Source organism: Phaenicophaeus curvirostris, chromosome 9 (assembly GCF_032191515.1).
Source record: "Phaenicophaeus curvirostris isolate KB17595 chromosome 9, BPBGC_Pcur_1.0, whole genome shotgun sequence".
Classification (NCBI taxonomy): Eukaryota; Metazoa; Chordata; class Aves; order Cuculiformes; family Cuculidae; genus Phaenicophaeus; species Phaenicophaeus curvirostris.
The window spans coordinates 6,869,079-6,882,287 of record NC_091400.1 but is presented as its reverse complement, the minus strand read 5'-3'; the positions used below and the strand labels follow the sequence as shown (position 1 = coordinate 6,882,287).

The window sequence follows — 13,209 nt, the reverse complement described above, 5'->3', positions numbered from 1 at the left end:
AGAGGGTGGCTGCACTGACCTGTAGTGGGAAGAAGAACAGGGAGATAAAAACATGCAGTTGGCCAATCAATGTGTGGTGTGCGTTGATGGAAATTAAATGTGCTCATTTTTTTATTGTACTAAGCCCATGCTGATTTGTGACTCAATGAAACTTCTTCAGAACCTACCTTTTGCTGAAGGATATCTATCGCTAACTTTGCAGGTGCATCTGTGTTTGTGTGTGTATATGTACACGTATGTTGTTATTTTGCAGCTTCTGATCTTCAGTTCAACTTGTGTGTCATGGATGAAACCGCTTTGTCCCTTGGAACAATAGATGTTTCCTATTTGTCCACCTCAGCAGAGTGCAGCATTAGTAGATGTAAGCATTCCAGTGAAGAATGGGTAAGTAAAACTTGTCAGTGTGGCTGGCTATTATGTCTTATTTCTCCTTATAGTCAAAGGTAGACCTTTTTCATTTATTTTGTAGGATTAAGATAAGACATCATCTCTCATGCATAGTTGCAGTTTGATTGTACTTTAATTTCAAATGTAAGGATGAGCCAACAGCTCAGTGCTGTGCCAAAGACTAATATTCCTAGAAAAGAAAAACCTTCATATCAAAAACTATTGATGGTCTTGCAATCTTCTGGTGTGATGTTATTAATCATTTTATGTAGCAGTAAATGTGCAGAATCCCATTCTGTAATAGACTGAGGTCAAGCAGAAAGTCAAATAGGAAGCTTATTGCTGTTCTGAAGGATGTAGTTTGAAGTACACAAGGGAAAAGGAACATGAGGCTAGAGATGCATGGTCATGTAGCTGTCGTGGCTGGAACTACTCCTGCAATACAGGAAGCAGAGAAAATTTGGTAGATACATTAAAGAAGCCCATTGAAAGTCTATGTCCTCTGTTGAGTGAGTCTTGGGATATGGAGGATACAAAGCAGGCAGTGAGCAGAGAGGGCTGGGTGGTACAGAAGGAGCCACATGGGGACCAGGCTGGCACTGGTTGGTTTAGAAACATAGTTCAGGAGTAATTAGATACCGCTTGAGAGGAGGAGTTTGAACTTGATACAGAAGAAGAGCTGGAAACTTGGTCAGGGTTGAGAGAAATGACAGCTGTCCTGTTAGTTGGCTTTTCTGTAGAGCTAAGAGTTGGGTACATCAAACAGCTGAAAGAGCTGTGAGAGAATGGGATAAAGGTGGGTGTGAGAAAAAAATGGGAAGGAGATTTTGTAAGAAGGCAATCATTCAAGGCTTGGAGGCAAGCTGGAGGAAGACAGCATTATTACAAAGTTGATTAATTTTGGAGGTAGCATTATGGAAAGCTATGAAGGAGGGATTGGGCCAGGTTTAGTATCTTGATGCTTGTTTATTTCAGGTGGAAGCCTTAGCCTTGGGATAGCTGCCAATTCATACCACTTGCCAGAAGTGATATATGCACATTTTAGTTCTCAGTCATCTTGGCATTGCTTTTGACATTCTGGTTGTTTCTCACTGGCTGGCTTTCTAGCTGGGTATGTGATGGTCTGTATTTGTGTTTTCTGACCCTAATGCTGGCTTAATGTATTGGTTCTACTCTGCTTCCCTTCCACTTAAATGTGTTATTTTAAACATATTTCAGTTTATCTTGCCATCATTTCAATTTTGTTTTGGTTTGTTTCTAGAACTTATCTTTTATTAAAAATTTAGAAAACGTCAATCCAGTGTTTATTCTCATGCACGGAATAATTCAGCAAATTTTAATGGGAAGAATCAATGTTTTTGTAACAATTGTAGTTAAGTATCTTTTCATTATGGCCTAACAAAGAGAGTGTGTTCTGCAAGTGCACTTAATTCAGATTTTTTTGGTTCTGTAATCTTCAAAAAGTCAGCCTAACACTGTAGAAGGCATAGTGGTTCCTTTTTCATATCACTTTGTATGAAACTGCGGGAAAAAAAAGCCTGAAAGCCTGCAGGGTTAAAACAGTTAATATTTTGTGTACATTTAGTCTTCTTGCAGTGTTACAGGGTAATGTCCAGTTAAAGCTTAAAAAGTTGCCAGCTCTCTTGTATTACTGAGAATGTAATTTACTGTTAAGTTCTGATTTTCTCAGCTGTCTCTTTCCTTGCTGTTTCTGTTTAGAGTTATTATTTATTTTAAAGTTTTGAGTGTCAGCAAATGCTGCAGTGCTTTAGGTACATAAGGACAACACTGTGATTTTGCTTTTATTTTTAAAAATCATATAATCTGGAGATAATATAATTTATTTTAGGAAAAAAAAATTGGAAAAAATTGTGTTAGTTTTTTTAATGTAATTTTTTGGAGGTAGATTTTTATGTGTGTGTCTAGCGGCTCCACTAATTCAAAGTTTTCACATACCCATTAAAACATATTTACACGGTGGCCTTTTGTTCCGCAGGGAGAATGTAACTCTAGGCCCACTCTCTTCCGATCTGCCACTTTGAAATGGAAAGAGACTCTGTTGAGCAGAAAAAGACCATTTGTGGGACGATGTTGCTACGTATGCACTCCCCAGAGCCGGGTAAGAAGATTACAGACTGGATTACGCTTGACAATAACGCGTAGTTGCAGTGTAATGAAGTTGCAGTAGTTTTCTTACTTTCAGAATTAAGGTCACAATGTTCTAACTTCATAAAGGAATATAGTTTTTCTCCCTTGTTGGTGGTTATATTTTCTTTGTCATGGGATTAATGGGTGACACAAACCCATTGTGGTGCTTTGTCTTCCGCTTTTCTGTGCAGATTTATTCTTTGCACAAAACTCCCCAGCTCTTCAGAATTAGCACTAGGAAATTGCATGGCAAAACTGTCTACTCTGCAAGATTAGTAATGGGAATTTGGGGCCTACAAAAGCGTTAAGGCTTGCTTTTAAGACATCTAATTCTCTAAGTACAGTTTTGAAATTAAGTAATAAGCTTTCCCATAAACTTGAAGAGATCAATCCTGCGCTTGAGAAGGCAGGTTGGTTTTCTGCACCGAGCTAATTCCTGGCTTCTCTGCTCAGCCTGGAAACAAGGAGTGCCAGTTTGGATAGTGGGGATATTTGTCTGCTGGGAACAGTGTCAAGATGGTGGCTCCAGAGGGATTGCGCAAGCTGATTTAAAATGTGAACTTCATTGAACGGCGCTGAGCAGGCTTTCCATAAGCTGAAGATGCAAAATGCTGATAAATGGCACAATACAGTTTGTAACCAGTTCATCATGTAATTTGACTGTGTGTACACCAAGGACTTTAAAATGCACTCAGTTCCACCTTCACTAAGCTCCCTGATTGGCCGAGCTAGAGTGAAAATTTTCTTCCTTCTGTGACCACAAAAAAGTTGTTATTTCACTCTGTTCCCGTGCTGGAATAGAAAATTGCAGCAGTGACATACAAACGTAGGGTAGAAATCCAAATGTGCTGTGGAGGTTGCATATGATATGGGTGACAAGACAAGCAGTTAGATAAACTGAGACTACTAACAGGCATTTAAGTGTTTCAGCTTGTAAAAAGGTGTGTAGAAATCCTCAATTTAGGCCTTTATACGTTTAGTAATTAGTCTGTAGTAATTAGGCTGATCCTGTTGAGTTGGGAATTTCGTATTAGGAAGAAAAATCTTATTCTGTATTTTGCCCATTTAATAAAGAACTAATTACCTGTACTGAGATCTCACTTAGTAAGGGGGCATGACTTGATTAAGCCCTTTATTGCCTTCTGCCACAAGAAGAAAATGCTACCCTTGCAGCAGGTGTTAATGAAACATCCTCTCATTACATGCTAGATACTCCACTTTTTTTGAGCTGCCTGTTTTCTTAATTCGCTTAAGGAAAAGGGATGGATGAGTGAGACAGAATTCCTTAAGCGAGTTGACCAAACTAACACCTTGCCGGTGCAGGGAGTGGGAAGTCTTGCTTCTCGCCTGTTCTTTCTTGCTCTCCTGGGGGCTGATCAAGTTCACTAACCAAGCAGAAAGCTGCCTGCTTGATTTATTCATTTAGTCTGGCTTTCTTAGTTTTCTGGTGTTGGCTCATTAAGGGGTGTCATGAGTGCAAGAGGTGGTAAAAGGTAGGAGCTGGGGGACATAAGATCAGAGAAAAGTTAAACAAGGAAAAGCTAATGTGACATTACACCCGGAGGATGAATTTCACAGAGAGAGGTTATAACCTAACAGTTAGAGGACTGGAGCGGACTCAGGTATTCACTGGTACTTTACTTTGTTGCTGATTTTTCTGGCAGACCAAGGACAAGTCATTTCACTCCTCTTTGCCACGACATTTAATGTGGCTTTAAGATCCACAAAAATTAGCAGTGAGTAGTCAAGGAAGTAGTATTACCTTGAAGTTTCCTTGTAAGAGCGTGGAGCAACAATTCATTGATTGGATGTACTACACAGTTAGGCTTTAACATGGGGCAAAAGACTGCTCCCACTGTAGTGCATAATTTCTGCTGGGTTTGCAAATAACTGAGGACCCTCATGTATTTTAGTTTGTGGCAAATGATGTGTCAAACAAAATCCAAACAAATGTGACCCTTACTTATCTCATTCCCCTTGCAAAATTGGTAGTGAGTCTGTTCTGTAGCTAGGCTGCTGCTGGTAACGATCTTTCTACTTCATTTTCCTGTTTTCTGCCTTCCTTGTTATGCACAGTCCTGGTCTTTTAATCTGTAACTCAGTGTTGGAAGGATACCCATTTTATAATTAAATGTTATTTGGGCAGAAAGAAACTAGCCTCTCCGTCAAGGTACCTACTTGGAATATGGAAGGTTAAAGTTTGGGACTTCCTGCCAGGCAATGTTTATTTGTCCAGAGTGGAACTGCTCCCAAACTCATCCCAGAGAGGTTCATACTCTGCCATGTAGAATCTGTACCAGGGATGCAGGAGGATGGATTGAGTTTGTTGTTCTGGCAGGGCTGGCATGTGGAGATTTGCCACCTAGCCATTGATGGATATCCTGACCCTTTTGGCTGCTGTTCCATGTTGGCTGGTCTGCTGGCAAACTGGATGTCATAATTTGAGTATTAAAAGGCTCATGATTATACTAATGTTCAATGTGGCTTATTAAAGTTTTCTCTCAAAGATGAGCTTGTTATTATGACAAGTCCTGGTTTAAATTACATCATAATATAATAAAATACTTTGTCTTGAATAATACAAGCATTTCTATGTGCAGTAAAGCCTAGAGAATACTTTGGAAGCACTGGAGTTGGGAATAGCAACTTTCTCAATTTCATTTTCACTTCAGAACAGTTTCTGTGTACTTTATAGCAAGTTCAACACTTCTCTGCTTTGGCTTTTGTTTGTAATAGAGGTGAAAACACTGTATTATCTTTAATGTTATGATAAAAGTAAAGACGCGATTGTTCTTTTGTAATGAAATAGTCTGCCAATTGTTTTTTTCTTGATTTTACAGGATAACTTCTTCAATGCCAGTATTCCCTCTCTGGGTCTGCGTAATGTCATATATATCAATGAAACACATACAAGGTAATGCAGCAAGTCTTTCTTTTCCTTTTAAAATTCAGTGTGTTCTGATCTTACTGCAGGGAAATTTCTAGGATACTCCAAACTGAGTAAACATATATTGGTGTCCTGAAATGCAGGAATTGATGCTGACTTCAGGAAAGCAGTGTACTTGTTAAATCCTGCTGTGTGTATTTGGGGGCTGGGAAAAGTCCTTTGGGGTTGTAGGCAAGGAGTTTAAGGGTCAAACCTGTTTCACAAAAACAAGAGTGTGTTTAAATCCTTTCTCTTTTAGTGCAATGGCAGCGTCTGTAGCATAATGCTGAGAAACGCTGTTTGTTCCCATGCTTAAGAATGACTTCAGGCTGCATTTTAATTTACTGAGCAGATCTGGCCGACAATTTAGGCATTGACTGTCATCATTAATGACAATTAAATCTTAGACAGCTTCTCCTCTTCCTCGGTGGGAGAACACAGCTCCTGAAGGATGGTGTGTATGACCTAAAAATGATGATGTATCTTTACGCTATTGGAATTATATCTTGTTCTGGGGTGAAGGTACTGAAAGTGCACAAAAATCTCCATTCTTTTATTTGGGAAGTTCACAACGCTTGCTGAGGTTTTTACAGTAGTCATTAGCATAAGCAGATCCTGCAGTGTTTGTCGTAGAGTCAGAGCAAACAAAGAGAGGCCAGGAGCCTGAAAGAAATGAGCCCAAGTGTCTGAGTGGAAGAAAGGCAGCATTGTGCTGTGCTTGAGAGGGAGGAAGCTAATGTTAGAGGCTGTTCTTTCTTCAATTTGAATTAATTATGTTTTTGTAAAGGTTGAGCTTGTAGTTCAGAGTACAGAAAAATATCAGAAATAATGTTTAACTTCTGAAAAAAAATTAGCTTAAAAAGTCTGGTGCTTGAATTATTTTGAATGGTGTGACTTACTTAAATTGGAAATATAAGGGCAACAAAATATGGGTTAATTAATTATTCTGAAATAAAATGCCTTTAGCTCAGAATGTCATTATAGTCTGAAAATTGACAATTGTAATGAGGTTCTGAGGTCCCATGGGGTTACATAGTCACAGTTTCTAGGCTTTAGAAGCAGGAGGGATTCTCTTTAACTGCTAGTGTCCTGTATCTGTGCTGTGAGACTTTAAAGCTCTCTTCTGCAGTGCGAATATGCCAGTTTTGTAATACATCTTGATTGGATCTATTCTGTGTGGTTTGTGTCTTCTCTTATTGCTACACAATTAGAAAACAGGTTTTATTAATTTCACTACGTTGTGTCTAAGTTATAAAATGAATGTAGGAGCCTTTAAGCCTTGATGGATCCCTGTGATAACTGTAACCTGTTGTGATGATGTGTTCATAGTTACCGAAATTGTTGTCAGAAAGAAGCATGTCCTTACCTTTGCTTTTCAGAAGAGTCGATAAGGCTCTCAAACTCTGATGGGAAGGGGAAAATGGAAAAGCAATTAGAACAGAGTCACCGGTCTACTTCTCTGACGGCATGAAAAGCAAAATTCTTTGTCCTTCAGGATGGTCTGAATGTTTGTATAACTGTTACACGTCAGACTGTGCTGATGGCTTCTGCATGTGCACTCGTTTTAATTATAGTGCAAGTGGCCTGTGTGCTCAGGTGGTTTGGCTTTTTGCGGTGCTAAAGTTCCTTCTCATCTTTCCTAGCTGGTTTTAACACGAGTATAAATTTACTGCAATGTGGCAAGGAGGTTTAGCAGTCAAGATCAGTAACTCGGGTGATGCGAGGAGTGAGACCAGCAGCATTCCATGATTAACATTGCCACCCATGGTTCATCTGGGGACGCTGGCTGGAGTGTCAGCGATGCATTGCTCTGCCAGTCCTCAGAGCAGGTTTTTTTGCATGATACCGAGCACTCCAGTCTTAGCAGTGGCCAGAACTTAATTTCTTCTTCCAGTTATTAGTTGTGCCCTACCCCATCAGCTCTGCTGTTTGGGGTTTTCCTTTGTGCAGTGACCTGCATTACTGGTGGCTTTTCCAGTCCTGCCCTGGTGAGTGAGGGTGGTGTGTGAGAAGAGAAAGTAGTAATTGAATATTTGCTGCCGGGGCCTGGATTTTATCCGTTCTTGTGTCACATGCATCCTCTGTGACGCTAGGAAAACTGTTCAGAATGACATTTACATAGGTGATTATTGCTTATGTAATCCAGAGAGTAGAGGACAGGGTTAATTTAAAAAGAAGAGGCTGGCCAAATAAGCTGAGATGCCTTACTTAAACATTTGAAAGCATAGAGAGATTTACTGATTACTTAGTGGTTCTACTTCTGTTAAAACTTGGCAAAGAGAAGATATGTAGGAGGCACATAGGGCTGGGTGTTTGAAAACACTGGAAAGGAGGACAAGATTACTAGAAAAGTATTCTTAGTGTTCGTGGTTAATGCAATTGTATTTTCAAGTGTCTGTGAGAGTTTACTGTGTGCATACAATGTGAGCAATTTTTCCCAGAGGGCTCAGTGTTTATTGAAGAATTTTGCAAACCTCTTAGCTGATCATTACATTCCGTGGTGGAATGTCACCAAATCAGAAATGGGCACTACACATCTTTCCTCCTTGCTGAACTGGGAAGTTGGTTCTAGCAGGCAGATAAAAGATATATACTGGTTTATGGCTACTTTCCGATGATACTATGGATTTTTTTAAGGCCCGTATCCCTCTGAATTGCAGTAGTACACACCTCAGTTGTCTCAGCTATTTTGTGCTATACATCAGTTATGTCATCTGTAAGTTTAACACACTGATGTTTTATTAGAAGATGCAAAAGCTTCTAGGCAGCTCTTCAGAAAAAAATGCTTTTGCTTCTTAATTGTGGTTTTAGGTATTTTTAATATTCTTTTTTTTTGACAGTGAAATATTTTGAGGGTCACACTCAAATGCTTTTCATATTTTTGCAGGTACAGAGGGTGGCTTGCAAGACGCCTTTGTTATGTCCTTTTTGTGCAAGAGAGGGATGTTCATAAGGGTATGTTTGCCAAGAATCTGACAGAAAATGTGCTGAATAGCAGCAGGTAAGATAATGCAAAATAAACTGTTTTTTGTATGACTGATGCATTATAATTTGATTTAAGAATTTGGAAACATCGGGTTTTGAAAATCATAGTGTTCAACGTATTAGAAGATTCAGTATCTTCAGCTCAGCCCTTCAGAACTGTAGCTTGCAATGTCTGTTTCAGTAAGAAGAATGAGGAGATGAAGAATTATAAATCTCTAAATGAATGATATGTAGTGGGTGGACAGCAGGCAGTACGCAGAAAAGTATATTGCTGAATGGGATCTCTTCAAATGTTTGTTTATCTAATTTGTGTAAATCATTACCATTGAAGACGTACTTCAGTCATCAGAAATTGTTGCTGTTTCAGAAATAATAAGAAAGCAGCATTTCAGAGTACCCTGAGTGTACACTAAGAGCATGAGAAGGCTACAGAATGAAATACCCACTCTTTATTTGTGGAGCTTGATTTCTGTTTCATATACTGCATTTTAAGTGGCACCTTCAGCCCTTTATTAGCAATTAAGGTATCGATTTTCACTGGACACAAAGAAATACGACCACATGCCCACTCCTTGAGTCTACTTTTGTCAGAGGCCACACACTGTTAACATTAACATCCCTAGCTCTCCTGAATGTTTAATGTTTGAGTCCCATCTGAAGATGATAGTGTTGCTTTTGAAAAGCAAAGCAGACCACGTTATCCTGCAGTTATGTTGTGTTGTGTTAAACCAGGTAATCACTCCGAGATGTGTTTTAAATGGGGAAAATAGCCCTTATAAAATTTAGTTGTGTGTTATAAAACTGAGAATTCAAGGGTAAGATACTGTAGAAGTGCAAATAGGAACTGCATAGCTCTGTCTAATTTAATAAGTGAAATTGCTATAGCAGGAAAAAGAAAATATTAGCAAAGATGAGATTTCAGCTGTTCTTTCTGTGGTTTTTACCTTATTAACTATTTCTGAAAATTGTCAGTCACTTAGTATCAGTACCTGTGAACTGTGTACGTACTGTTTACGTGATCAGCTTTGAGTGCATTCGTCCATCATTATATCGTGTACCTATTTAATCAGAGCTTAGAAAACTACTAAATTACGTTTAAAGTATTTGGAGTACACAATACATCAGTGTCCTTTTGCATTCATGCCCGCATTAGTCCTGTAGCTATATGTAGTTCATTCTCAGCAACTGTTGTCTGTATCTTAAACTCCTCTGTTCCTTGACTATCTTGTAAGTTTTACTTTTTAATGTTAGAGTCCAGAAGGCTATTTTAGATGAAGCTTCTGAACCAGGTACTTTGGGTAGTTTTGCTGAAGTGGATCCTAAAGCTATCAACAAAGTGAAGAAAAAAGCTAGGAAAATTCTCCAGGAAATGGTAGCAACTGTGTCACCTGCTTTAATCAGGTAAGAAAAGCAGCTTATCAGTATTGTCAGTGGGTAGAACGATGGCCTGTCTCTCTCTGTGTTACACCAGCAGAGCATGTAATACATTATTCACAAATAATGAGTAGTTATTCTAAAAAATAATACATTATTCATAAAAATACCTTTTCTTATGTTAACTAATGAAATGGTAGTTATTCTCCATTTTCAGATGCAGCAGAAACCCTCTGCCTTTTCAAGGGATAAATCTTATTAGAAGATTAAATAGGATGTATTTGTTTTTTCTCCTGAAACTGGGCTTGATGCTAACACTTAGACCAGTATTAGTGTCCTGTGCTGTTTTGGGCTGATCTGAGCAAGAGCAGTCAGCTGCAGCATCTTGGATGGTGAAAGACTTTTTTTCCAGTAGCCTATTGAATATCAGAACCTGTATTATAAATAGCTCAGATAGAGTTTTAGATAAAATCTCCTAGTGTGGCATCATCTTCTTCCTGTCAAGGATGAATTTGTCTCTGCCATGTTGCTAGTCCCTTTCACTGACTTCTGTGATGAAAGTGCTTTGTTTTCTTGTAACTGTATTAAGTTCTCCCACAAGGTAAGATACATGCTGTCACCTAACGTGTCACCTAACTAGCCCAGTTATTGTAATTGGTCATAGGACCTCCAGTAAAGTGCTCTCTACCCTTTGAACAACCTCCATTAAGGCTGACATTAACAAATTTTGTCTCGTAATTGTAGGAGGATGAAATGTGGTTACTAATAGCTGATAGGCAAAACCTTGTTAAGCAATTTGATTTTTTAGTAATTTTTATTAGTAAAAGTAATCAGATTTTATGGCTTTGTCTTTAGTTATAGAAAAGCAATGTAAAAAGGAGGCAGCAATTAATATAGCTCTTTGATTTGTGTTTGCTCTTCCTTCAGGTTGACTGGCTGGGTGTTACTGAAGTTGTTTAACAGCTTTTTCTGGAATATTCAGATCCACAGAGGTCAAATAGAAATGGTCAAAGCAGCAACAGAGGTAAGGGAGGGTGGGAAATAATCTAATAAGGCAGATTTCTGATCTAGTTTCTATTAATGTTTACAGCACTTTCTCTTTTTAGGAGAGTTCTGCTAAGTCTGTATTATATCAGATTGTTGCTAGATCCGTCTGTTATCTGTGAAACAGTATTTTTAATTGAATATAATGCTCTTTGAATTGTGTAGCTTAAAATCCTATGTCAGCTCCAGTTTTGCCTTTGTTTCAGGATCACATTCTAACTATTGGGTTGAATTATTATCTTGGATAACCTGCATCTAGTATTATTTCTTATTTTGCACTGAGGCAGCCAGTGATAAATTAGAAGCTGTGTTTAGGATTTTTCGCTTACCTTAATTTGGAAGAAAAATCCTTAAGAAATGAAATTTTCCTATTTGTTACTAACAATCTTTGTAGTCCTTCAATATTTATTGAAAGTGATCAAAATAAGTCATAATTCTACCAGTTTCTTTACACTCAATGAACTTGAATCTTTTTGTTGGATTAACCTTAGAAAGATGGATTAGATAAACAAATTTAAAAAAAAAGGTTCCTAATATTCAAATAGAATATTCTTTCAAGTAGAAAGAAATAGCAGTACTTTGGTGACACTTATTTGGCCGCATCCCTTTAGTTATTTGTTGTCTCAATACTGTATGATTGAAGAAACTGGGAAAATTATCATTGTTTATTGTGATACATACAACTAAAAATTGCAGTCCATGAAAATTAAGAAGTACAGTTGACTAAAATATTCTCTTTGTCACCACTGAGTGAAAACCAGATATAAACAAACTGAATGATGATATGTGAAAATACAAACAGCTCTGATAATATGCATTCTTGATGGATTTTGGAGCAGGAGTAATATTCCACATCTCTTACCAGCTGTCTTCTCTCTTTTTTTTTTCCTCTCTCCCCACCACAGATGAATTTGCCTCTTATCTTCTTGCCCGTTCACAAATCCCACATTGACTACTTGCTCCTTACATTCATTCTTTTCTGCCATAATATCAAAGCACCCTACATTGCTGCAGGGAACAATCTCAACATCCCCATCTTGAGGTAATAACCTCTTCTTATTTGGAAAAGACTGAGGTGAGGGGGGATCTTCAGGTGACCTATTACACAATGTATCTTACACCCAAGTGCAAGATAATCTTGAGTATTATTGGGCCATTGTGTAGGACTTCTTGGGTTCCTATTTCATGCTCAGAGAGAGAGCATAGCAAAATCTTTCTGAGAAATTCTGTCATAACCTAAGCAGCATCAAGAAGGATATTTCCTCCTTCCTGAAGTCTCAAAGTGGGTAGATGACTAAGGAAAGATAAGTATGTGAAGAAGTGTTCAGAATGGTCAACTCTTCTTCATGGAGGTTAACGAGCTGGCTAATAGTCAGCGACAGTATTGAGCAAATCACACGTTGTGGGCAAGTGCTCCAATTTGGCCTCTGGTTTATATACTCCAATTATATTTTTTGTGGCTGAAGAACCAAGAAAGTCTTTTAGGTAGTATTTTGCCAGTGAGACAGAATTTGAGGATGACTAATTTCTGAAAAGCCACCAGATATTGCAGGAAACAATGAGGAAAGAAGAGGGATACCTTGACTTAGAGGGTGTTTTTCACCAGAAAGTGCTGGTCTGTGATGATCCCAGTAAGAAAGGCCTTCAGACTATAAAGAATCAATTAAAATGCTATTTATTAGGGCTGGCACTATAAAGACAGACTAACATAGGAAATTTAATATCCCTTTACATGCTGGGAACCCTGGGTTGTGCAGCATCCAGTGGGTCTCTGACATGTACAACACACACTGCGAATGCTGCCCACAGAAAGGGTTACCCCCTATTGGTCATTTGAGCTAGTATAGTTTTTTCTTACAAGAAAACACCTGTATTCATCAGTTCTTCTGGCAAGCAGGAAGGTTGTTCTCATGAGAACTTCTTGCTGCACTGTTAGATAAAGACAAGACCATGCAGGTGGCATAATTGCTGGTGCCCAGTGGGAGCTTCCTGCGGGCTCCTGTTAGAATTAGCTGGCTGAGCTGATCCTGTGGCCAGTGGATATGTGCAGCACAACACGAGCACTAAGGCAATGCTCTATGTGCAGCACAGCACAGACTTTGTCCAGCTCAGGTTAGATGTTACGTGAGTCACCGACATCTCAATATGTAACAGTCTGCTGGCCAGGGTCACTGCAGAGGCTAAGTGGTCTGTCAGGGGGGTGAAATGGAGCAAGACAGCATAGAGAAACCTGTTTCTTACGATATTGTGTGGTCCCATGATGTACAAATATTGTAATACATTTTAGTCTTTGAGAATTTCAGTAAGCTTAGTTCGTATTGCATGCTAGGGATTTTGTAGTGGAC

The 13,209-nt window shown here is 38.7% G+C and overlaps 1 protein-coding gene across 2 annotated transcripts in view; it reads left to right on the top strand.

The window, feature by feature from the left end:
• The first annotated feature begins 253 nt into the window (after positions 1-253).
• Positions 254-13,209, top strand: part of GPAM (glycerol-3-phosphate acyltransferase, mitochondrial) — a 29,515-nt gene continuing 16,559 nt past the window's right edge. For both annotated transcript variants that reach the window (XM_069863261.1, XM_069863260.1), the window contains exons 1-7: positions 254-384; positions 2,384-2,506; positions 5,376-5,449; positions 8,349-8,462; positions 9,698-9,847; positions 10,748-10,844; positions 11,770-11,906. In XM_069863261.1, coding sequence (XP_069719362.1) covers positions 283-384; positions 2,384-2,506; positions 5,376-5,449; positions 8,349-8,462; positions 9,698-9,847; positions 10,748-10,844; positions 11,770-11,906 — 797 coding nt within the window. In that variant the 5' untranslated portion in view covers positions 254-282. The remainder of the gene's footprint in view (positions 385-2,383; positions 2,507-5,375; positions 5,450-8,348; positions 8,463-9,697; positions 9,848-10,747; positions 10,845-11,769; positions 11,907-13,209) is intronic.